General features: G+C 37.2%; 1 protein-coding gene across 1 annotated transcript in view; it reads left to right on the top strand.

Annotated features, from left to right (window-relative positions):
* astn1 (astrotactin 1) overlaps nucleotides 1-25,775 on the top strand; it is a 362,355-nt gene that overhangs the window by 103,577 nt on the left and 233,003 nt on the right. Inside the window, exons 9-11 of the mRNA XM_020936068.2 lie at nucleotides 1,830-1,914; nucleotides 7,347-7,421; nucleotides 15,853-15,990. Of these exons, the coding sequence (XP_020791727.2) occupies nucleotides 1,830-1,914; nucleotides 7,347-7,421; nucleotides 15,853-15,990 (298 nt within the window). The remainder of the gene's footprint in view (nucleotides 1-1,829; nucleotides 1,915-7,346; nucleotides 7,422-15,852; nucleotides 15,991-25,775) is intronic.

Genomic DNA, 25,775 nt, shown 5'->3' with positions numbered 1-25,775 from the left:
TTCTTTTTTTTTTTTTTTTTTTTTTTCATTTGTTTCCCCCTTTTTTCCATTTTGTTGTCAAAAGCTGCACAAATGTTAAAAAACAAATTACTTTAATTAAATCTGTATACATGACATTACATCTTACATCAGATAATGAGCAGATTTTTGGTGTACCTGTAAACATAGTCACTGTTGAGTTTGTGGGAAATCCAAACCAATGTGAGACTGCAACAATAACTCCCTCCTCTAAGGTCTATCACACACTGACTACCGTATTTTTCAGACTATAAGTTGCTCTAGAGTATGAGACTCACCAGTCAAAAAAATGCGTAATGAAGAAGAAAAAACATATTTAAGTAACACTTTTTGGTGGAAATGTATTTTATAAAATTAGAGACCAGAAACAGACATTTCATCTTGAAAGATAAGTTATAGTAATACCAGTAGAATAGAGAACAACAGGCAGTTAGAATTATTCCAGCCTTTCTGAATCCCGACAGGATGTTTTCGGTTGTCACTGAAGTCCAGGCTTTGTCGATCCCTCCAGTGACTTCCAGGAAATTTGCATGGCACACCCGCCCGGTTGCCATGTAACTGTGTTCTCCAGCCCTGCTTTCTCCAGTCCCTCACAAGTTTCTTGATCTCTTGCTCCAAACTTTCTTTCTGCTGCTTGATTACCATTTTCGGCTGAATATTTCAATATTTGCAGCAGGACAGCAACTTTTTCTGTAGGAGACATGCGCAGTAGAGGGCAAAGTGATAGTGGTACAGGAGTAACAGGAGTAGCAGATACTGGCACACAGGACCGCCCAGACCATGAAAAAAAGTCCAACTGATTCTTCTTCTCTTCTTTTTTTTTTTTTTTGTGTAATTTAAGAAAACTGTACCACAACTACAAATCATCAAGTGTCTAAATTTCTACTATAACTTAAAAGCCTTATCACGAGGGCAGTGGGCACATATTTAGCAGATTGTGTAATTATATTGTCCATTCCTCTGGGAGTGTGTTGTCCTATTTGCTCAGGATTCAAATGGTTGCCTTAGGCTGCAGTGATAATAAGTGGATGTGGGTAAGAGCACAGGCCTGGATGAGCTCCGCTATTCTAAATAATGGCAGCGCAAGTGTCTATTCATTAGCTTAATGACTGATCTAATCACATTCTATTTAAGTAGGCGATGTTATCCACAGAAAAGTACCAGTCAGACAACACTAAAAACATTCAAACACAGCTACCTCTACTGAATCCAATCAAACTTCACGCTAGAATAGCACTTAAGGTTTGGGCACTGAACTGCACCCTATTCACACAGATTTTTCAGACACTTGTTGTACATTCCTGTTTTCCAAGTTATTTTGCCTTGTGGTTGTCTAAGGATGGATTCACACTTTTTATACTTATTTGACTATAGTGACTACAGTGAATGTGACCTCCACCAAGTTGCATAGTTATATAGCGCACATTTAAAGCTTTCCCACTGCCCAAAATTGCATGACATTTTTTTCATTTTAACATTACAGGGCCTTGACAGAGGTTTTTGCTTTTTGAGTTATTTCTTTTTTTTTTTTCACCTAATAGGCTATTACAGTACCTGAATACACACAGTATAGCAACCTCACTTGTTCCTGTCTGATATTCCCCTTGTTGTCAGAAGTGCTTTTTGAGACCATATATAATTTAAACATCCCATTAACTGTAAACCAGCACATCAATACGCGCTGATTAGGCTGTAAGTGCTTGTGTTTGCACTGGCTCTTTATGGAGGTCGCCCAATGAAGAGGAGCGCGGGGAGTTGTGTATTGAATTAAAAAGACTCGACAGTAATGAATGATGCTTATGTGTGTGCAGGAGAATGCCTCTGTCTGGACGGATACATGAGGGACCCTGTGCACAAGCACCTGTGTATACGCAGCGAGTGGGGGCCCAACCAGGGGTAAGTGTGCGTCTGTCATGCTAACTCACTACATGGAGACTGGTTCTTTTAGTTAGTATAAGTTGGTCCACAATTGTCAGTGCAGGCATAGAAACCAAGGTTATCATAAGTAGGCAGAGCAGAGAAGTACAATGTAAATATATTGTAAGTACAGGAATATATTGTATATACTTACAATATAGTATATACATAGTATATACTTATTATATAGTTCTAGTGGAGGAGTTCAAGTATCTCGAAGTCTTGTTCACGAGGGGAGGATGGAGCATGAGGCTGACAGGCGGATCGGTGCAGCATCTGCAGTGATGTGGTCGCTGTATCAAACCGTTTGTGGTGAAAAGGGAGATGAGCCGAAAGCCAAAGCTGTCAATATCTACATTCCCCCCTGTCACCTATGGTCATAAGCTTTGGGTAATGACCAAAAGAACAAGATGCGGATACAAGTGGCCGAAAAGAATTTCCTCCGCAGAGTGGTTTGGCGCTCCCTTAGAGATAGGGTGAGGAGCTCAGTCACACGGGAGGAGCTCTGAGTAGAGCCGCTACTCCTCCATGTCAAGAGGAGCCAGCTGAGGTGGCTTGGGGCTCCCTCGGGAGGTGTTCCAGGCATGTCCCACTGGAAGGAGGCCCCGGGGAAGACCCAGGACACGCTGGAGGGACTATGTCTCTGGGCTGGCCTGGGAATGCCTCGGGGTCCCCCCGGAGGAGCTGGTGGGCATGCCTGGGGTGAAGGAAGTCTGGGAGTCCCTGCTTAGACTGCTGCGCCCCCGACCCAGCCCCGAATAAGTGGAAGAAAATGGATGGATGGAATATATTGCTCAAAATACTCAATTGTTTTAGTAGCAATAATAAGAATGCAAACTGCTGTATGGTAAGTCTAATGTATAGTCTATACACTTCTATTTCTACACTTTCTACTTCAAAATAATTTGATTAAATTTACAATGTATGTTATTAATTAAAACTACTTAAGACAATTACATGTTAATTAGGATAATATGGGTTCACAATTATCAGTACTGCTTTAGAAAATAAGGTTGATGTTGGTGGGTAGAATAGGAAAACATTCAGTTAAAGTATATTACCATTTAAAATTATATTTGAGCACAAGTTAACATTGTCACCTAAAGAGTAAATAAAAAATAAATCTAGTCACATAGTGGATCGCACTTTTATGCTTTATTGTAGGACATATTCAAACCAACATTGGCCCGTGAACATTTGCACATTCTGCTTTTTTGGTTAAGAGAAATCAACAAGAACTAAAAGTATCACGCAATAAAACCACTCACTGAAGTTTATAGTCACCATAAAAATTCTTCTAATTATTACAATCCAGGACAAGAAATATACTGGCCCTAAAATGCTTTTTTCGGAGCCTGTTCCCTGTAGCGACTCCCATAACCGCTTAATTGGGTTCACACCTGCCTGTTAAAAAGTCCTTGACATTTGGCTAACCCTCTCGGCCGCTGGTGCCAAAAACTCCAGGATGACCTCTCAGGGTGACAGATTAAAAAAAAAAAAAAAAAACACTTCTTTGTGAAAATAGGCCTATCCATTTTTGTTTTCTACTCCAGTGTTTGGTGTATGCATGGGTCAGTTGCGGTTAAAAATTTATATTTTTGGAATATTTTGGTTTTTATTTTGTTCACATCCTAAAAAATGTCATCACTCAAAGTCCTGAAAATACCTTACTGGCAGCGTGAATCACAACCAAATTAATTAGCTTCTGTCAACACAAAAATCTAAATTAATTGACATAATAACTTTCAGTACACATGCTGCTCAAAGTCTCGATTTAGTATGTTTGTTTTTTTTATCCATCCTTAATATAAAATTATCTGATTTTCTCTCTTATCACAGCAAGTGGTACATACAATTGTGTATCTTGTGTATTTTAATATTGTCAAGTTTACGACATTTTGCCCCAAACATGTTGCAAATTCGAGCACTGCGTAGCTACATTTAGTCTATATGAGACAAAGATCTGTTGCCTTTACTTCAGACAGAATGACACAGTAGTGAAAATCCCAGCCTTCTGCTCATTCCCAAATCCCTTGCTAGACTTTCTACACGCTCTGAATATTTTTGATGCTTTATTTACCTTTTGGAGACATCTGAGTTGCTCTTCTTTTCTCATCCCACCCACCAGTGCCCTTCTGCGTGTGAATCCCCCTGGTGGCTGAGTGTGTGCATGACAGACGGGCATCTCGGGGTGACTTAAATGTTTAATAAGCAGCCTGTGGCATCTCTTTCTCAATGTTCTTCTTTGTGTAGGAGTTTGCTCAGAACAGCCCTGTACCTTTCTCTCTCTCTCTCTCTGTCGCTCACTTTCTCTCTCCTCTCACACTCCTCCACTTCTGTCTGTGTTGGTCTTTCTTTCTCACTCTCCCCTAGGACCCCCTCTCTCCTCCTTCACTCTCTCACTCTTTCTTGCTCTCTTCTCTCTCCTCACTCATTTTCTCTATCTATCCACTCTCTTATCCATGCGTTTGTCTCCAGTAGTTTAGACTAGTGTAACAGCGTGCTCTCTGGCTTCCCCAAATGAGTGTTAAGACAGGTGCAGTGCATCCAGAATGCTGCTGCTTGGGCCTGATTCAAACCAGGAAGTACAAGTACATAAATCCTGCACTGACTTCCTGTGGCTCAGAGAATAGATTTTAAAGCATGAAGAGAGGGTGTACAACTCTTTCCAAGTACATCTCTGACATGTACCATATGCCATATGAACCATCTCGCAAGGCAATGCAATTTGTATATTATTTGTATAGTGCAATTCGTAAACAAAGTAATTCAAAGTGCTTTATAACAAAGACTTCCCCAAAGACTGGGCTGCGCTGCATGTAGGTCTGTATACGCCTGGTCTGCTGCACCTCTCTCCTCTTGCACCCCAGACTAGAACATGCTACAAAAACACAGATAGACCCACCTATTTCATTAAAAATGTTGAAATATTAAGACATGTTTTTTATCAGTTATAATCATTTTGTAATTATTTTATTGACTATTTTGTTCCAGTATTGCTTGTTCAAGTGAATGTTGAAAAGAAACAGAAATGGGCTACACTTAATGTCCAAATGGCAACTTATGGATCCTTTTATTGCTGGTTCAATTAATGTTTTTTGTTGTTTAAAATTGAGTAATACTAATTGTTCAGAGAGATACGATCATTCAGTCAATAATAAAATATCCTCATTAATAATGAAAAAAATTAATAATGGTCAAATCCATGTTTATTTTGTGACATATGAGTAATGTCTATTGACTTGGGTTGTGAAGGTTTGTGACTTTTAAAATATGGGCCCCAGAAATAAAGTTTGAGAAACACTGCTTTATAGAATAAGAAAGACATTAAAATTCACTATGGAAATAAATCAGAACATAAATAATCATAATAAAATTAAAAAAGAGAGAGAGACATTAAATGAGAGAGAAGAGTGCAGAATGAAAAGCTTTCAGTCATACGCACAGCTAAATAGAAGCGTTTTGAGCCTGGATTTAAACAGAGTCTGCCTGTCTCACGTGTTCAGGAAGACTGACCAGATTTTAACTGCATAAAATTGAAACGCTGACTCCCCATGTTTAGTCCTGACACTGGGCACCAGCAGGAGGCCGGTCCCTGAGCACTCTCTCAGACTTCAGGGACCGGCCTCCTGCTGGTGCCCAGTATCAGGACTAAACCTGGGGAGTCGGGGTTTCAGTTTTAATGCAGCTAAAATCTGTCTTCCTTAAGTTGACAGACCTTTACTCTGACAATGTTAAAATACAGGCTCAAAACACTTCTGTTTAGCTGTGCATATGACTGAAAGGTTTTTATTCTGCCCTCTTTTCTTTTAATGCTAATTTTGTGATTATTATTTATGTTTTGATTTGTTTCCATTGTGACTTTTAATGTCTTTCTTATTCTGTAAAGCACTTTGAATTACTTTGTTTACAAATTGTGCTATACAAAAAGCCTTGCCTTGCCTTTTACTCTCCTTTCCCTCAGCCTTTCTCTTTTCTCTCTCTTCCCTCACATTCTTAATCCTTTTTCTCTCTACCTTCTCTCTCACTCTTCCCCGCTCTATCCTTTCTCTCCCTCTCTCTCCCTCCCTCTCTCTCTCTCTCTGTCCCCTCTGATCCATCCTTCTGTTACTCCTTTCTTTCTCTCTCTCCCTCTCTCCCCCCCTCCTCTCTCCCTCTCTTCTTTTATTCTTTTGGTCTCTCTGCAGCCTGTTCAGTCCCTGAGCTGCCGGTCTACATTAATCTCCATCATACTCCTCCTCTTTCACACCACACTCCCTTTGGTATAGGCCTATTCCCACTCTCTCCTGACTGACATGCTTTGCCATTTCACACATGTAAGCAGATACAAGGCAAGGCACACACAAATAAAAGCCTCAGCTGTATGCTTCTTTTAATAATAACATTAAAAATGCCTTGTTTTAGTTATTAAATGATTTAAGGTAGGATATATGTAACTTCTGGTGGTGTGGGTAGTTATAAGTTTTATGTGTTTTGCTTACATTGGGAAATATACGTTCTTATTGTGAGTGGGATTGCCTCTCGTCAGTCTCCATGGAGCTATAGTAAAGTATAGAGATTCAGGGCAAAGCAAACCATTTCCATGGACACGACCCCGCTCACAGTCATAATGCTTGTTTTTCTAGGTATTTTTGAGCTATAAAACCACCTGAAATTGAATACATGTAAGGTAGAGCTGTTTAATGTCATACAGTGGAACATTCCAGGCAGAGCAATGACATATCCATAGAAACATGCAGGTGAAGGACACTGTGTACCTTTAAGTAACAAGAGAAATCCAGATATTACTGTAAATAATTGTAACACCTGTCGCAATAGCACATTGCGGAAGAGACAGACATAAATGATAATAATAAAGCTAGTTTATGTCACTGACACAATAATCCAAGAACAGATTTAAATCACAAAAACTATTCTATATGTGCAATATTGTTAAAAAACAGAAGCTGCATTAACTAAACAGCAGAATGAAACACTTTAGTGCTTAGTTTGCATCTGTAATGAGTCATAGAAGTTAAAAATTAACAAAAAATTCCCCATCAAAAAATATTGTTCCATCTGTCATTTATTGAATGATAAATCAGTATAGTAATTTTTGTGACTTTTTTTAATGAGACACTAAATGTGGTTTATGTATTGAAGCTGATAAAATGTGCTTCAATGCAGATTCCATTCATCACATTATTTTACTTCATTCATTCATTGTTCACCTTCCATCCTACCTTCTTAATGACTTGGGTTTGAGGGTGGAGCAGATGTGTGGAGCTGGACGGCAAAAATATCCCTTGTAATTTTGAGTCTTCAGATTAGGGATTAGGGGGCAGGCCCTACTAAAAGTTTTACCACTTCTCCAGTTTTGATTGAACACAGTTTTATGTTCCCTCTCTCTCTGATCTGTCTTTTTCATGCAGTCCTTGGCCTTACACCATCTTCCAGCGAGGGTTTGATCTTGTGATGGGAGAACAGCCCTCTGATCGCATTTTCAGGTAAGAGTGACTTCTCCAAACTTTCTCCGGTTTGCCTCCTGCTGTTGCACAGTTTGTGCAGTCAAAATCCTCATTGTAATTCTGCTACAGATATAGATAAGAGCTGCGTCAGCTGAATATCGAGTTTGTATGCATATATTATTTGTAGTTTCAAAATGTATTGAAGAATTTTCAATCTTTTCTTGCAATTGGTGCCTTGTTGTTAATAATATTTAAGAGGCCACATTTTAAGCTTTGAAATATAAGAATATGATGATTTTTTTAAAAGAACACATATGCTGCTTGAGCCTGCTATATATCGTTAAAACCTACAACGCCCATGGATCATTATGTTATAATTTGTACATTTTAAATTGCAATATTCATGTAAAACAACTTAATAAGAAACATGTCTGCAGACATCCATGTTATAAAACTGTGATGCCCAATTGGAGCAGACGTCACAACAAAGAGTCAGCAACACCAATGGGTAGCTACAGCTCACACTAGCATCCAAAATGCCTAGGAGACACTGCCAAATCCTACGTCTATCACCAATTATGAAAATAAAATGGAAGAGCTGAAGAAGAATAGAGCAGCGGGTGTATGAAGCGGGGCTGAAGCGGGGGTTGATCGGCAATATGGCGTCTTAAAAATAAGTGATTAAAGATAGCTCAAACAGGCATGAATCACTCCAAATATCACTTTGAGACTGTAAATGAGGAAGGGAAACAAATATAACATGGTTAAAGCTGATAGGTCTGCTTTAACATAAATGAAAAAATCAAACATGAAACTAGATTAGAATGAAAAGAACATATTTTCAAAAGCAATTTTACACATTTTCTTTTGTTTCTTTTGTAAACTCTTTGGAACTATTTTGGAACTTTTGGAACTATTTTGGAACTTTTGGAACTTTTTTGAAACTTATCATACAGTATGTCCTCAGGCCTGTCTAAAACCTTTGCACAGATGTGTAACTATTTGCTTATATTTTACCACCTTTCAGTATTTTCTGCACCTGATGTGCACTTGTCTGTTTTCATCTTTACCTTCAAACCTTCAAACTACTTTTTTCCTTTAGTCAGCAACAACTTTCATAACAAAGTATCCAAATGATTCTAACGAAGCTGTATGGCCTGGGACATTAAACTAAGGCCGGCGGGACGACTCCAGCCCACCATGCCCCTTTGACCGGCACCCCGGCTCCTTTGCCCCCCACCACTTGAATTGGCCCTATGAGGCAATCCTCAAAAGTGGTCATGGTCTATTTTTTAAATTACTTTTTGGCAAATGTCTGCATCTTGCATTTTGTTGATTTTTAAAAATATTTATATGAAGTATTTATATTTAATTAATAATTAGATGACGTATTAACATTTGCCGCCGAATTTGCAGCTGAATTTTCATCATGCAGAGTACTGTAGTTTAGTTAAGGACAGCAAAATGCCTAGTTTTAAAGTACGAAAAGTTGACAGAAAGTGCAGAGTTTTCAAAGAACATTGGACAACTGATTATTTTATTGTTTAGTGTAAGGAACCGTGAATATAATCTGCATCGTCACTATGAAACCCACCATAAAGAGTACGCTAACTTGCGAGGACAAATGAAAGAAGATAGGATTCATTGGATGAAAGGCGGACTGGCTGCTCAACAGCATGTGTTCCTTCGTTGTCCTGCCCAACCCTGGCCAGGCCCCCCCATCACAGTCAGGAGCGATGTGGTACCCAGAGAAAAAAGTTGGGTGACCCCTGCTGTATGGAGTTTAAAAACACAGTGGTGCAGTTCCTGTATTACCACATGACATCAGGTGGAACAGTAGAATGTTTTCCATTTGAGAGAAGAAAGAAGAGCCTAAATATGCACTGTTCGTATGTTTGTGGTAAGGAAATTACATTATACCATAGATCAGAAAATAGCGTAATATGAGCCCTTTAAACCATTACCATTTTGAGGACTGTGAATTGCTAAGGTAACAGTGCAAATGTGTCATCTTTCTTTAGTCTTTAAGACTCAAAGAAGTCTCCAAAATGCACCCCAGTAGTTTGATACATAGACAGCAGGCAGGGAGTTAACATCAGGAAGCTGCTGATACTGTGGACTTATTGTTAGGATGTGTCTGTTGGCACCAGAGCTTTTCTTATTCTGAGCAGTGCTGAGTCCTCAGACTGCTGCCACCCGCTGCACATCCCAATCTAAATGTTTGAGTGAGCGCTTAAGACTAGACTTCTCCATTTTCTCTTGGGTTTTAAACCAGAGTAAAAACATGGTACCATATTATTGACATTGCCACAAAAAGGTCACAGTCAAATGTCCTTCTGCCTGGACAAGTTTTTAAATGTTTTATCAAAGTGAAAAGCTTTTGGATTTGCATTTATTGTTGATACTGAAAATACAGGGTCCATTTTTTATTTTTTTTTTAAATACAGCATGTTTATCTCTAGTAAAAGACTATCACATGTTGTAGGTCATAATTAGGCTAGACCAGGGATACTCATTGTGCGGCTCGCGAGCCACATGCAGCTTATACCAAATATAGTAACACAGCCAATATATTTTTTCAGATGTGCTAGATAAACATTTAATGAACTTTGCAACACAAACATCTGCATTACACTAAGTATACATCAAGGCTTAATTAATGGTGTTTCCTAAAGAGGGCGCCGTGACACCAGCAGCCAGTGATCCGCGGATCTAAATGACCTGACCGACGTTTTCAACTAACCCACCCACAACTCCGACCGCAAAAAAATATTTGAAAATATTGTACCGGCTCTTGATTAACATCATCTAAATAAAGTGAGTGAAATGACTGTTAAATAAAGAGCTGCGCTAAACCTGCACACGTCTGATCTCTGAAAACATGAATTATCTCTAACGCGACATACACACAGAACAGACTCACCATCATCATCATCAACATCCCTTGTCACAGAGAGAACACTCATATTTCACTGAGTCGTGTCCTTTAGTCCAGCAGAAGCTAAACTGCATCAGCGCACAAGGAAAGAGCTTTTTTTTTTTTTTTTTTTTTTTTTTCTCCAGGTTTACAGTTTATGCAAATTAGTCATGTGGTTTTAAATTTCATTTCTGTAAAACATAAGAAAATGTGCGCAAAGCTGCAACAAACACATTATAATGTCAAACGGGTTGATGTGGCTCTATAATGGTTATGGTTTATATGTTGTAAAATTGAGTTTATGTATGCAGATTAGTAATAATAATAATAACAATGATGATAATTTTAATATAAAAACATTACTAAACATGAAGAAAGTGAAGGCTATGCTTGCAGCTCCCGCTCATCTCAGTATTAAGGTAAATATAGTTTTAATTGAAAATGTATTGACTGTGTTTCTTTTTTGTGGATTGTCCAATTTATATGTAGAAATGCACATTTGCAAAGGTGACTTGGTATGTTGGCGTATGTTGGGTATAAGTGTCTCTCCTCTTGATTTTGCTCTTCCAAAGTGGCTCTTGTGAAAAAAATAAATAAATGGTGAGTATCACTGGGCTATACATTTTGTTTATTGTAAATGCAATACTGTAATAGTGTGCTTAAACAATGTTATGATAGAAATAGATGCATTGACGGCCTGTTCAAAACTTCTGAACAGAACAGACTTTTTCCTACTGAAGTTTTTTTCATTTATGGTGTTTTATTTTTTACAAAAAGGATATGTAACTTTTTCTAAACCTATTGGCAAAGTGGAAGTTTTTGAAATAATTGCAAACAAGTATAGGGCTGTGGGCTGTATAGGTGCATTACTCAAGCATGCATAGATAACTAACAATACAACTCTGAAAAGTTCATAACAGAAATGTTTTTAAAAGTTTTAAAAGTCAATTTTGTGTCCTAAAGATTTTTTTCAGCCCATGGACTATTGAAAAATCCAGATTAGAGATTGAAATGAGGGTACAGAGTTGTGAAAAACAAATTCACCAAATTGCCGGAGCCATCATCCGATTGTTGACAACATGATAAATCTGGTAATACCACTTCAAATTTTTACCCCTACAGCCCTTTTTGTGATCCAGCTTGAACACCAGTAATGCTTTAAAGCTTACCCGCATGCCTTGTTGTTTACTTTAGCGGATATTACCATTAAACACAGAAGCAAACGAGCCAATTAGAATCACAGGGAGATTATAATGAACCAAAGGGGAGGATGTATACGGGATCCTCCAGGGTGCATGCAGATAAATGCTCAGAGTCAGCGCTCAGAAGCAGCTTTAGCCTTAGCGTAGCATCTCAGAGGACCGCAGACATGTTTTTCCTCCCAACAACTGCCGTCTCCCGGGATCTCTTACTGTTTTCCACCTCCACTTTCTCTTTGGGCTGCACTAGATAAGTCATACGCTAACACAACGTTCCCCTGATGTCCATTATAGCGCAGGGCTCGTTAAGTGGCCGCTAATTTGTCCCACTCTCGGCCGAATACGTCACGCAGTATCTAAGGGAGTATCAACAATTCACTGCATATTCTCATTAGAGGGAGATAAGTTATTAGAAATGGACATTGTATTTGAAGAAGTGGTAATAGCAAGTGTGAAGGAAGATGTCATTTAAGTAGAGCATGCATTTTATATGACAGCTTACTTCATGACAGCAGTTGGTCACACCTCTTCTTCAGCTTTAATACACACATGCGGTTTTATGTTACTGTAAAAGACACTGCACCTGATTAAAATGTGGAAAACAGAATCAAAGTTATTCCTCACTTCACTCGTGCATTACAAGCACCATAATTATTCACTGCGATGAGTTTGATGAGCGTTTTTCATAACTCTCATTGACCAGAGCGGAGTAAAACTAAAAACAATTTGTAGGCTACCACACGCTTCCTGATTATCAAACAATGAAATGTTCTATAATTTGATGCAAGATTTTTTTCCCTTCACATACCGTATTTTTCGGACTATAAATCGCTCTGTAGTCTAAGTTGCATCAGCCAAAAAGTGCGCAATGAAGAAGAAAAAAAACATATATAAGTCATACCGGATTATAAGTCGCACTTTTTCATGGAAATTTATTTTATAAAATCAGAAACCAGGAACCGACATTTTATCTTGAAATGCAAGTTATAGTAATGACAATAGAACAGAGAACAACAGGTAACATGTTCTTCAGATAACTATAGCATAAACAGAACAGAACAAGTTTACCAAACTCTCCATCTCACTCCAAATCACCTAAATCCAGTGAATTCTTCATCCTCAGTGTCACTTCTGAGCAACTCCGCGACCTCCGGAGGTAAATGGAGCGCCGCTTCCTCTTCTGTGTGGCTGTCGTCATCAGTTTCAGTTAAAATTATTTTGGCTTTTCTGAATCCTAACAGGATGGTTTATTTTTCTTTAAATTTCACATTTTCAGTGGTAAAGCAGTAACTGTGCGATCGACTGACATGATACCAATCAGGACAGCGGCTCTTTCTCTTTCTTCTGCAGCCGACATGCACAGTGGAGGGTGAAGAGACAGTGGTACAGCCTCGAGCGCCCTCTCTCTCGCACCTGTCAGTGTAAAAATTTTAATATATAAGTCGCACCAGAGTATAAGTCACAGGACCACCAAAAACATGAAAAAAAGTGTGCCTTATAGTCCAAAAAATACGGTGTATGGAAAAAAATAAAGTACATGGCCTTTAACTAGTTTACCTATCTCTTATAGCGTAAATGCTATTTGGAAGCTTTCTGGACATTTTTATTGCACTGAAAAAACTAGAAAATTGTGTCCTGACCTTCTGCTTGTTTCCATGGAAATCTTGTTCCTTCGGTTTTAATCTTCCACATTTTTAGTTATTATTATTATTATTATTTATTTTATTTTTTTGCAGATGTACACTTATTTTTAACAATTGCAATTAATGTCTTAAATTCTTATCAACTGTATATTTTGTTACTTCTTCTCCATTATCCTAACAAAGCATGTTATTGCAAGCAAATTGGGCTATGATATGCCTAAATAAAAACAGCTTAATCAACAAGTTTTCCTATGTATTCAATGCTACCAGTACAATCTGCATATATACATAATTTTCCAACTCTAATGAATCCTTTGTGAATATTCATGGAGGTTATGTAGCATAAGCATTCTACACTTATTGTGTTTATGGATGATATCGGACTAACAAATCTGAAGAATAGTTTTAAAGCTCTGGTTCCAGACATCTGCTGTTTACAGATTTATTACTGCCTTTTCTCTCCGGGGAGGATCTGCAACTGGCCCCTTTCCTATCACAGCTTCTCATTTGGTATGCATTGCGTCCATTAGCACACGGTGTCCTTCTGCTCAGAGAAAGAGTTATGCAAAAAGAATAACATTGCTGAAAGGTAAAATAAATAACCTCCAGCCAAGTTGACGCCATTATTCAGAATCATTCAAGCGCTAAAAACATTCCTCTTTGAGAAATTGGCGGCGTTGGCTTGACACGGTGGGGGACGAGGCCTTGATGAAGTGTCAGGTAAAGGGGACACATACATCAGAGTGGTACTGGAGAGCACTATGGAACCAGAGGAGGGTTTCAAGTCCAAAATGGTGTGTGATTGGAGCTATTTGTAGACTGTAAATGGTCTTGCATGATTTTATTATATACACACAGAGGCTGGGAGTTCAAAAATAGCTAATCAGAGTTGCTTTGACAGAAAAGCTATATTATAATATTCATTCATTTGCCAAGGGGGATTATTAATAGTACTTTATTACAATGGTGTAAATTTAAATAAATACTATTTATTTTCTTTCTGTGATTAAGTGCACATTTAACTTTTTCAGATTCATTCTTGAACATTTCGAAGAGCACCAGATAGACTTGAGGGCCTGAGACTTTCAAAATAGCCAAGAAACATTTGGAGTGGACATTTTCCATACTGACTGACCTGTACTGGTGAAGTTTTAGAAAGTAGATAAAAGTATAGCTGTGCAGAGTTAATATGTGAGCAGGCCCTTTGATTCCGGGGCTCATTGTAACCCTGTAGCCATAAAAGCTCTGGCTTTCTATTCTGTCCAGGAGCTGAAGTTTTGTCCTCTATGTGGGTCTCCATGCATTACAACATAAATGTTTCACTCAGCAGCTTTGTATTTGGCTCAGCAGCCTTGTTGGAAACAGAGCCTGAATATCAGCAAGCGCCTGCTCTGCCTCCCAGAATGTGTTTCGGAGTTTTTTGGCAGTGTAAGAAAAGACTTTCGGCTTTGTTCGTGAAATATAAGGGTGTCGCTTTCAAAATGGCAGGTTTAAAAACTGCTTATTTGTTGCTTATTTTAACCTTACACAACTCCACTTTCTCACTATTCACTGTAGAAATTCAAATGTGGGACTGAAGGGCCAAAGTTAAATACAATGCAAAGCAGCATGGCTACCTTTTAGGATCACGCTAAGTACATTGGGTGTAGGGCTGTTCTGATGCCGATACTGGTATCGGCAAAAGCTCTAAACATTTTTTCAGGTATCGGTATCGGCGAGTTCTCAGACCAAATCACCGAGCTGATACCACTCTGTATTTTCCTGAATGAGACCTGTAGATGCGAGTAGCTGTTGTTGACGTCTGTGGCTAATGCTACTGCTAACACTCTGAACAGGTTAAATGCAGACTGTAGACTCTGTGGACGCTTAAATCACGCAGTAACACAGAATAATAGTTACTTCTTAGATCCATTTAGCTTTTGGTGTGGACCATATGGTGTGTACACTGAGCTTGGTAAAATAACTACAGCTACCGAGAGCAGAGGCAGACAACAGCGACAACTCGGATTTTGTTTACACTGCAAAATTAGCCATGTGCTCTGAGGATAAGCATCTTTTTACAGGCCTCACTGTTGGTTTTATGCACTCTGTGCATGGATCTATTAAAGCTTCTGTGACAGAAAGTGACAAAGTAGAAAAGCAAAAGTACTTAAATCAGTACTACAGCAATACATTTCACTCAATACTTTATTCCTCAAAATGGAATTTATTCTTGCAGGTTTTCATAAAAAATAGCCTTTTAGAATATTTCTTTTTCGCTCTTGTATTGTAACAAAATTGAGTAGCTATACGCTATGCAGTATCAAACTGATATCGATATCGGTGAGTACTCCAAGTACAAGTATCGGATCAGATCCCAAAAAATGTTATTAGAACACTACTTGGGTGTCTTTAAAGGCGTTGTTCACATCAAAGTTCTTATTATTAATCTGCAAAGAACTAACTATACGAGGGAGATCAGCAAACAGAAATTATTCATTAGTTTCATTTTCCCTTTTAAGGCACAATTGAATAAAATAAAATTAAAAAAAAGAAAAATATAAAGAAAAATAATAAGTAATAAAAAAGATTTTGCTTTGTGAATTCAGAATTGCTATTGTAATTATCCTCATTTTCAGCTCTCAAACTCATGGATAAAGGCACTCTGAAAGACCTGCATCCTAAAATGTCTTTGTGAATACACTAACAGTTTTTTGTATTGCTTTGTCTAGATTCACATACACACTGGGAGAGGGCATGTGGCTACCGCTGAGTAAAAGCTTTGTGATCCCTCCGGCCGAACTCGCCATCAACCCTTCGGCCAAGTGTAAGACTGATATGACGGTCATGGAGGACGCTGTGGATGTACGGTAAGGCTGTTTCTTCTCACAGTTTTTCCCATTTCCACCAATGAGGCTTATTGTGTAGGTCTGACAAAAGCACAGGTACAAAAGAGGCCGGTATGAAAGGCACAGTTTGTTTCCACTGCGGTTTTGAAGGCATTATGTCCATTGTGATCTTTTACTTTGACAAAACCAAGAATGATTGTGCTTTTTGGAGACTGTAGATTTACACAGGTGTTCTCTTGAGTATTTTTTTTTATAATGCTTTCGAAAGATTTTGGATGGTTACAAAAGCTTTTTGCCACATTTTTTTTTCAACAAATTTCTTGTATTCAAAGGTTTTTACCATTGGAGCTCAATCTGGGACCCGGTCATATGTCATTCAGACTGCAATACTGTTAAAATTGGATCTAAAATGAAACACAAAAGTCAGAAATATCTCTTTACCTTTGTTTGAAAGATTATGCTGCAGCATTTGATTTGTTTTTGTCATATCCATGATAATATCCATTTCACATTAGCCATTACAATATCCATTACAATAGTCCCAATACATTAGAAGAAAGCTAATCATTTCAGTGCAGAAATTTGGCAGTATTGAGAACCAACTAAGTATGTACAATTGGACTTAACTGATCTGAATTCTCCCTATGTCATCCTTAGAATTTGCATTGTTTAATTGTTTTTCTTTTGGAACAGTGTACTGTATATTTAAGAGTTATGAGTCAGTTTTAGGTACCATAAGTATAAAATCTTGCTATTCAAAATATCTTGAAACTTGTCACTTTATATATAGACCACAGAGTCATAGCCCCAACAGCAGAATTACAGTAGTATTAGAGTTAGTTCTGACAGCAGGGATGCCACAGTATTAGTCAGTCAGTGTGGATCCTCTCGCTGTAACCCCTCCCAGCTCTGGTCAAAGAGATTGTGTCTCTGCATTTACATTTTGTCTGCCTCTCAGGGGACCACCAGTAGCTGCGCTGATGTGCATGTTGGGAAATATGCTCACAACTTCTGCTACAATATCACTCTGTCTGGGAGTGTATTGCAACATCCCAAACATATTGGAAGTCAACCACTGACAAGTTCACCAGGCTCTATAAAAGCCAATGGAACTGTCAGATGCACTGACAGATGTGCAACTTCATCTTTCTCCAATATAAACACTTTTCACACTTTGGCATGAACTAAACCCCCCCCCAAAAAATCAACTTCTGCTTTATTTCAAGTGTATAGTAACAGTTTATAAAGCATGAAGCAAGATGATCATAATTTAAAGTGATTCAGGAATAGTGACGACTTATTTAAAGGTTCTATATTTCACAAAACTGACTCTTGTGAGCTTTTAGCCTCCTGATAATGTTGTTACCTCCTCAAAACATACCTGGGGTTTTGTTTTGGTTCATTCACACACACATGTTTGACTAATCCTGGTTTATTTAGTCTATCTGCATCTGTTTTCTGTTTGAGAGAAGAACTCAGTCTAAATATGCAGGGATTGTGTGATAAATATGTGTGAACTCCAGGTAAGTATAAGGTATTAATTGAGTATTAAGTCTGAAACACTCTTAATTAAGTATTTGTTTGATGATTTTTTTTTTCTTAATGTGCAAGGTGTAGTAATTAAGGTATAGTTTTTGCAGTGGGACTGTTGAGGGTAATTACTGTTATTACTAAATGTAAGCGATGAGACTTATATTTAGTTAGTTTTAGTTTTGTTTTTGTTTATAAAATATCAACTGCCTCATTTCTCATGCAGCAGCTCTGTTCAGTAAAGTTAGTATAGTCATTAATATGATGTTTCCCTTTCCCTTTTATTTTTTGCCAACATGGAAACCCTGGAGACACAAATTCCACTATAGCTTTGTGTTAAAAGCTTAGACTTTCAGGTCACCAGTTGCTGCGTCAAACTACTTAAAGTGCAGCTCAACTTGTGTGAACTTAGGCTTAACTTCAGGGTGAGTGTGACCTTCCACAGCTCCAGAAATACTTCCCAGAGGCCATTTCATTAAGTCTGGCTCCATGTCCACGTTAAACGACTTGATTAGCAAAGGCTGGTCCAAAGGTTAACACAGGTTTTTGGCCATAATTCAGAAATGTAGTTAATTGGCATACATTTTCCTGCTCATTTGTATCAGGCTAAAGCGATGATGTGGTGACATTTTACATCCAGATTCTCAAAGGGCAGCTTTAGTATCCTGAGTTTTACCAACACACTTCTCAGAATATTACAATTCAAGTAATCTTTTTGGTATATTTTTTTTACTGCAGACTTTAATTGATTTGTACCAAAATTAATTTACTCAAAAAACTTTCAGATTGGTTTAAATTGATAAACGCAGAGGTCATTCATTGCATCTCTAAAACTTATGAAGATTCTGGAAGCAACTAAAATGCTCAGTATATCACATATTGTATTATCTATATTTTAGACTTAATTATTACTTAATTGGAAATAATCGATGCTTTAGAGTTGGACAAAACAGACATTTCAAATATAACCGTAGTTTTAAAATAACATACAGTTAAAATATTAAAGTTATAATTGGATTGGTTGGTTGTAAATGCTGAAAATATATTTTAGAAGAAAAATCTATAAAATATAAAATAGTCTCAAATGTGTTTACACAGATGAACCTTTTCATGAACAGAATAGCACCATTTCCTCACTGGCCTCGGCCTGTGCATTTTTCTATAGGCACTGTAAAGAGCATTGTGCATTCTTCATATTGACAGGTCCCTGATTCTTGCACATAACATTTATTAAATGTAAGGCAGTAAAGGAAGGCAGCATCACTTTACATAAATGCCACTGTTAAACATTTATAAGCCGTATATAAGCATTTATTCAATGTTTAAAAACTGTAGCTATAAATCGGCCTAGTTACCACTGCGCTATATGGCGAAACGTAGCACATACATAATATAGAAGCTCCAGACTGCTTTGTTACTTTCAATAATAATAAATTAGACTGTCTATTGGCATTGTGGATTTGTTCACTTAGGACTACAGTGTATCAATTATATATGAACTGTTGCTGTCATGTTAATAAATATATAATAATATGATTTCAATACATACAAATGTGTGAAGCAAGCATTTTACGTACTTGTTAAATGTGATATGTTACGAATAGATCAGTGATTTTTATATGGTGCAGACCCTGGTAAGCCAAGCTGGGCTTGCAGTTCTTATAATACCCTACAAAGACTATAATATGGGGCCAGAATCTGGAATGATATATACCAGGCAGAGGAACACATGGTCTGTTTGTTCAAAGCAAACATGGCCGCTTATACTTAAACAGAGAACTGAGAAACATGTTTGATAATCTAAATGCTCTTTATCTGAGGTGAAAGAAATGTATTTTAGTGGGAAGTTCCATATATCTGGGGGAAACAGGAACACCATTTGGAACACATAAAAAAGAACATCACAAAGTGTATGGAAATGAAATGGCAAACAGACAAACAAGAGTAATAAAAGAACAAGCAGAGCAGGAAAATCTGAAATCAGCCATATTCGACCACTGCAAGAGACAAAACCACATTATGGACTGGAACGATGCCAGGGTCATCTGTGCAGGAAGCAACAAATACCAACGCTGGATCAGAGAGGCCATCGACATCTGCAAACAAGGTCCAAGGAGCCAAAATCGTGACAAGGGAACCTACTCCTTATCACACACATGGGATGCGGTAATGGAGAAGCTTACGCCCCCTACTGTCTGGCAAAATCAAGTAGTGCAGCCTACAAGACAAGTCACCACACCATCACATGACTCTTCTGACAGGAAGCTGCCAAAATATGTATAAAGCAGGTACACAAACTCTCCTGTCTGACAAAAAGGATTGTTAATTCTACTTTGAAGATACGGTGTGATTGTGTAATTGGCAAATAATGAGCTTTATTCTATTTATGGTAAAGTGGATATTGGTGAATAAGCCCACAATAATAATACTTTTTTAGGCCTGTACTGACATTTGTCTTGGGCCTCTAAATCCTCATCAGTTTAGTCAGGAAAAGAGCTTTTACTGCTCAAACAAAAAAAGACTAGCATAACTGTAATTGATCATAATATACTGTGCACATTCCCCACAATGGGATAGGTTTGTCCCTGCCTATCCTTGGTTATGTCTCATTACCTCAAAGATTGCCTCTGCTGAACTTTTTCTGCCTCGTGGCCACTATAGCATTATGACTCAATCAAGCTAACATGGCGTCTATGAACAGGTCGTTTACAGAGAGCACATTAGCACGTAGCATAATTAGCGGTGTGCATTGTCTTTTATTGTATGCCGGGACATGCCCTCTCCACAGGTTTAGAGTACACAAGCGTGTCTGATGCAGCCCTGATTCGCCAGCGGTTATTTGCCCTGTGAAAATGATGTCAGGTAAAATTAGTTCCACACAACTGAATGTCCACATCATTGTTTCTCATTAGCGTTAACTCTCTAGGCTTCCATAATTCCACCAACGGGCTATTCTGATTCCACTTTTAATCAACAGTAGAAATAAAAAAAAAAAAAATCATCTCTGCTTAAAGGTGTGCTGTATTGGACTTTTACTGTGAAACATAAAAACCAGAACTAGTCCGTTTTAAATGGTTTGCAGTCTTAATTTATTCTTCACTCACTTTATGTAGTCTGAGCGTCCCAATTATTCACAGCAATGAGTTTATAAGCTCTTTAACAACTCTCAAACTGATTAACAGACAATTAAAATGCTTTCTAATTAGAGGCAGACAGCATACAGTGGACTTATGTTGACCTCAAGAGCTGCTTATACAGTAAATCTCTATTGCGACAAGAGAAATTCTGCGCAAATATATGGAAAAAATAATCTGGTACCCTTAATTTTTTTCATTTTATTTTTTTTCATGTATTTGCATCGTTAACAAATACTTTCAAGGTAGCTGAGTAAACACAGATTTTGCATAGTATTAGCTATCAAAGTGAGCTCCCACCTGCTTAGCTGCTTGTACTTGTAATTGCTGTACACCATGTCAAATGATTGCTTCACACAGCATTTTTTAGTAATTCAATTTAAAAGCTTGTGTGGCATTTTAATAAACAGTGTGTCTCCGGGGCTTTAAACGTGGCCGATGTGGTAATGTTGTGAATGATAAAGAATGAGGCGTGCTACGGGAGAATTGGAAATGCATTAAAAGCGTCAACATGACTTTTGCATCCAAATTATGTTGCAGAGTTGGCTTTAAAATGATATGTTTTTGCGGGTTTAAAAAAATAATTTGCTTATTTCTGGGCTGAATTAATGTTGTATAAAGTAACATAATTTTGTGTGAGAGAAGATGGTGCAGAGGGAGAGGGGTATAATGAATCATGATTAAAATTAATGCTTTATGTAAATGAAATACTTAAACTTGTTTGGGCTATTAGATGTTTCCCTAAGTTTTTCCTATACTATTAGCAAAATACAAATTTTAAGGCGCTACTTTTCTGGTACATGTTTTAATTGATATGTTTATTGCTTTGGTTTGTCTGAAATATTCTGCAGTATGATATTGAAGGTCAGGGTTTGTCACCTGTTTGTTGCTATGGATATGTATGTCATTGCTCTGCCTGTACCAGAGGTGGCGCTACCAGTAGGCAAAAGTTGGCAACCGCTTAGGGCCCCAAACCTGGAGGGGCCCCGAAACAATTGCTCTCAATGCCGTGAATGGCCGAGATCTTCAGAGCAATTTGATTTTCTCTCAATATGACATTAAATGAGAGTAGTTTACTTAAAAAAATAAAATAAATAAATAAATAAATAAATAAATTAAATAAATGAATAATAATAATAATAATAATACCTGATTGTCAAATCTATTTTAACTGTCAAAGCATCCCCCCTTTCACGTTAGAATGAACTAGTCAGCTTGACCCTGATTTGAACATAATCATTGCATAATCGTATATAATGGATGTAAACAAAAATGTAATTGTACTAAAATAAAACTACTTTCAGCTCTGGTTATCTAGTAGGCGACATAACTAAGGCGACATAAGTTTTCTATCCAACCTAATTCAAATAGAGATGTGTATGTAAAACAATGGGGAAAAACAGGTGATACATATAAAAAAAACAAAAAACAAACAACAAACAAACAACAAAACAGTGCATTATAGTGAGGGCCCCAAACTCAAGCTACCCTCGGGCCCCCAAATTGTTAACTCTGCCACTGGCCTGTACAGTATGATATTGAACAGATCTTACCTTATATTTATTACATTACAGATGGTTTTATAGCTCACAAATACATAGAAAAACATGTATTCTCACTATGAGCGGGGTTGCCTCTCCACAGATCTGACCTGTAACTTGGTCTGGTTTGGTCTCCATGAAGATAGAAATGTTTGATTCCATACTGTGAAACATTCCAGACTAAGTAATAAGATATCCATGGAGAAAAGCATTTGATGAACCCTCCACCAGAAAAGTTACACAATGGACTTTTAAACTTAAGCAGATTAGCAGGTTACATGACGAGGCCAATTTAAAAGCCAGATTTTTGGAGAATGGCTTGTTCTAAAAAGACCTATTATTTGATGAGAAGTAAGAAGGATAAAGCACACTGATAACAGATAAAGCATTACTGTAGAATCTCCATATAAACAAACAGGAGGCAACCCACAACCATAAAAGTTATACTGCACAGCTTTAAATTGTCATATTTTAGCATTAGGGACAGTAATATTCCCTTAATGCCAATGGCACCTTGAACGCTGTTGTAACCGGACATTTTGGCCCTGAGTGCTTAATGTCCAATAGACTGTAGTGACCTTTGCTTTAAGTGTGAAGTGCAATTAAAAACTCTCCTGCAGGCTTTTTACACTTGGCACCATACCATTTTATTAACTATGTTTGTTATTCATGCTAAGTGACTTTTATTTGCACAAATTGGGCTGCAGAGGGCATGCTTATGATGGAGCATGTCATTTGTGAATGCAGCATATACACACACACAATAAAATAAGCATTAAACTGACCCATACATCTGATGAATAATGCATACAGCCCCTCTCTCTCTCTCTCTCACACACACACACACACACACACGCACGCACACACACCATTCTGAAGAACTTTGGTCAATACAAATCATTGAACTACATGACATTTATCTTCTGTTCCATTATTTCTGTTCTGTTTATGGCGATTGCAATATAGTTAACAAGAACCATTTCAGACATTTGACACAAGTGAATTTTAAACAATGATATACAATGTGATAAAACATCAGGCATTATGGTGTTCTGTTTCCCCTACTCTCTATACTATCCACCATGTCATTTATTAGAGCATTTATTGCTTGAAAAAGTAAATGTACAAAGTGCATCTTCAATGTCATGGCCATGCGGGATGAGTTGCTAAAGCTGAAAATAACAGATCTACTCTAAGTGCTTTTATTCCTCGACTGTGGTATTGCAATAAAGGTTTTTGTAGTTTTGTGGTTATCTGAATGCTTCCAACTCAATAAAATACACTGTGAAGCTGAACATTTGACCCCAACATGGTCAAGTAGATTAGTATTGAATTGATTTTTAACAAGAAATCTTCTGTGATGACACTGAGCAAGATAGAGCATGTATTTCAATCTTTTATTTCCAGGTATTTCATATTCATTATATACTTGGAAAGATTATCTCATGTTTTGTTGTTATCAGTGTGTTTTATCTACATCAGTGGCTCTCAAACTTTGCAGACCGTATACCACGTAAGAAAAGATTTGGCTTTCTTAGTACCACTAGATTTAAATCAAGTACAACAAGACAATTCCAGGCTATTCTTGGGCTAAACCAGGTCTAAAAGTTTTGTACATTTCCGAAACAAGAAATTATCCAAAGGAGAACAAAAAGTGGATGAAATGAACTTTAAATTAGGCAAACTTTCAAACTGAATATCTGACCGAAGAACACTGATCCACATGCACCAATATCCATCTTTAATAATATCTTTTAAGTCTTGCTTTACTTTAAAACCCTAACCACATCTTGTTATCTAAGATCTAATATTCTCTCTTGCTAACTTATTCCCTAATTCTCCCTTGCATTTGTTTATGATGCCCTTTCATTTGACCACTTTTTATCTCCTCATTTGGCTTTACGGCAGTGGAATTATACTGACAGGCGTATTTGGAGCTTATAACTTGCTAGTTATTCATGTTGTTAAATGGACTTAAAACGTTCCTTCTACATACATTGACATACACTTTGCCATTGTTTAGCTATGTGGGCTAATGGGGGCTGTAATTGAAGCGCTCTCACAGTGTGACAGCTGCCTCCGACGAAATGTGCACTTTACAAACAGGTACTGCTTATCCACCATTCATTGTGCATGGCTTATCTAAGAAGTGACAGTGCTAACAGCTGTATTTATTTGCCTTCAGTTAAGATCAGATGTGTTCGAGACATTTATTTTGTAGCTGGATAACACATATCCAATGTAAATGTCACAATGTATGTATTTTTTATTTAATAGTTTACGCTTACTCCTGTCTCTGGAACCTATGGCCTAAAAATGTTAAGGCATGATTAATATTGTGGCAATGTGAGTGGACAAAAGTGTGTTACAATAATAATTTTAAAGCTGTATAAAACCTTTCTCCATGGAGGGTTCATCACCTCCTGGCCTATGGAAGTGCTGTTGTTTTGTGTGGAATGTTTCGCATTAGGACATTAAAAGTCTTACGACATTTATTTAATTGCAGTTTTCTTCTTCTTCCTTTTTTCTTTCTTTCTTTCTTTCTTTCTTTCCTTCTTTCTTGTTATTTTCTTCTTCTTATTCTTCTATCTCTTCTTCCTCTTCCTTCTTTTTCCTCTTCTTTCTTGTTTCTTCTTCTTCTTTCTTGTTTCTTCTTCTCTTCTTTCTTCTCTTCTTCTGCTCTTCTTCTTTCTTTCTTTCTTTTTTTTTTAATTAGAAAAACATAACAACAAGACAAAACAACAAATGTATATACAGTATAAAGTGCAGATTGGATTGTTGTTGCATCAATGCAAAGTCCAGTTCACAGTTATGGCAGGAGTGAGGGGTGGAAAATATACATATACATTCATACACATAAACATACATAAACATACATACATATGTCTTTTTTTTTTTTTTTTCCCCTACAGTATGGGGGTGGTTTGCAAATTATTATACAGTGGAGTAGAAGGAATGAAAACAAAACTAAACAACTGAAAACAAAACAAAACAAAACAAAAAACAACAAAACAAAATAATGTCATAAATTAAATAAAGCTGTACTATACTTTTTATAGATATTGTAAGTTTTAACTGCTTTTTGTTTTGGACCTGGGCCCAGTTAAGCAGAAGTAAACAGCAAGGCCAAAAATTCAAGTTAATGCATCTGATATAAAAATTAATTCAACAGATACATATGTACTCTAGTTTATGAAACGGTTTGCCTTTTTTCTGTACCATTTTTGGTTCTAAAGTTACATACATTTTAAACAGACCATGTATGAAACATGGGACAAAAATTATTTCCCAAATTTCAAAAACCTGCAAATCATGTAAATAAAGTGATGTATTTCATCATATCTTGTGTTATTCGATCTTTGAACTGTTGATGAAGGTACATGATTTTTGAAAAAAAAAGTATTTAAAATGATAAAATTTTCCTGGAAGGACTGGCATATTTTATAGAAATAGTTACCTTTCATTTTGAAGTAATATTAAAGTATTCGGAAGAAAAAAGCTGACAAATTATGCAAAATCATGCACCTTCTACTTCCTTGCACAATTTTCCCACCGTTATTTTTCCCTCTGTTACCATGATCTTTCTTAATAAAAAATCTCA

The sequence above is a fragment of the Boleophthalmus pectinirostris genome, unplaced genomic scaffold (assembly GCF_026225935.1).
Source record: "Boleophthalmus pectinirostris isolate CB_2022bp ecotype Guang Dong unplaced genomic scaffold, ASM2622593v1 HiC_scaffold_16, whole genome shotgun sequence".
NCBI lineage: Eukaryota > Metazoa > Chordata > Actinopteri > Gobiiformes > Gobiidae > Boleophthalmus > Boleophthalmus pectinirostris.
The sequence above is the reverse complement of the archived record's forward strand: the minus strand, read 5'-3'. Positions and strand labels throughout refer to the sequence as shown.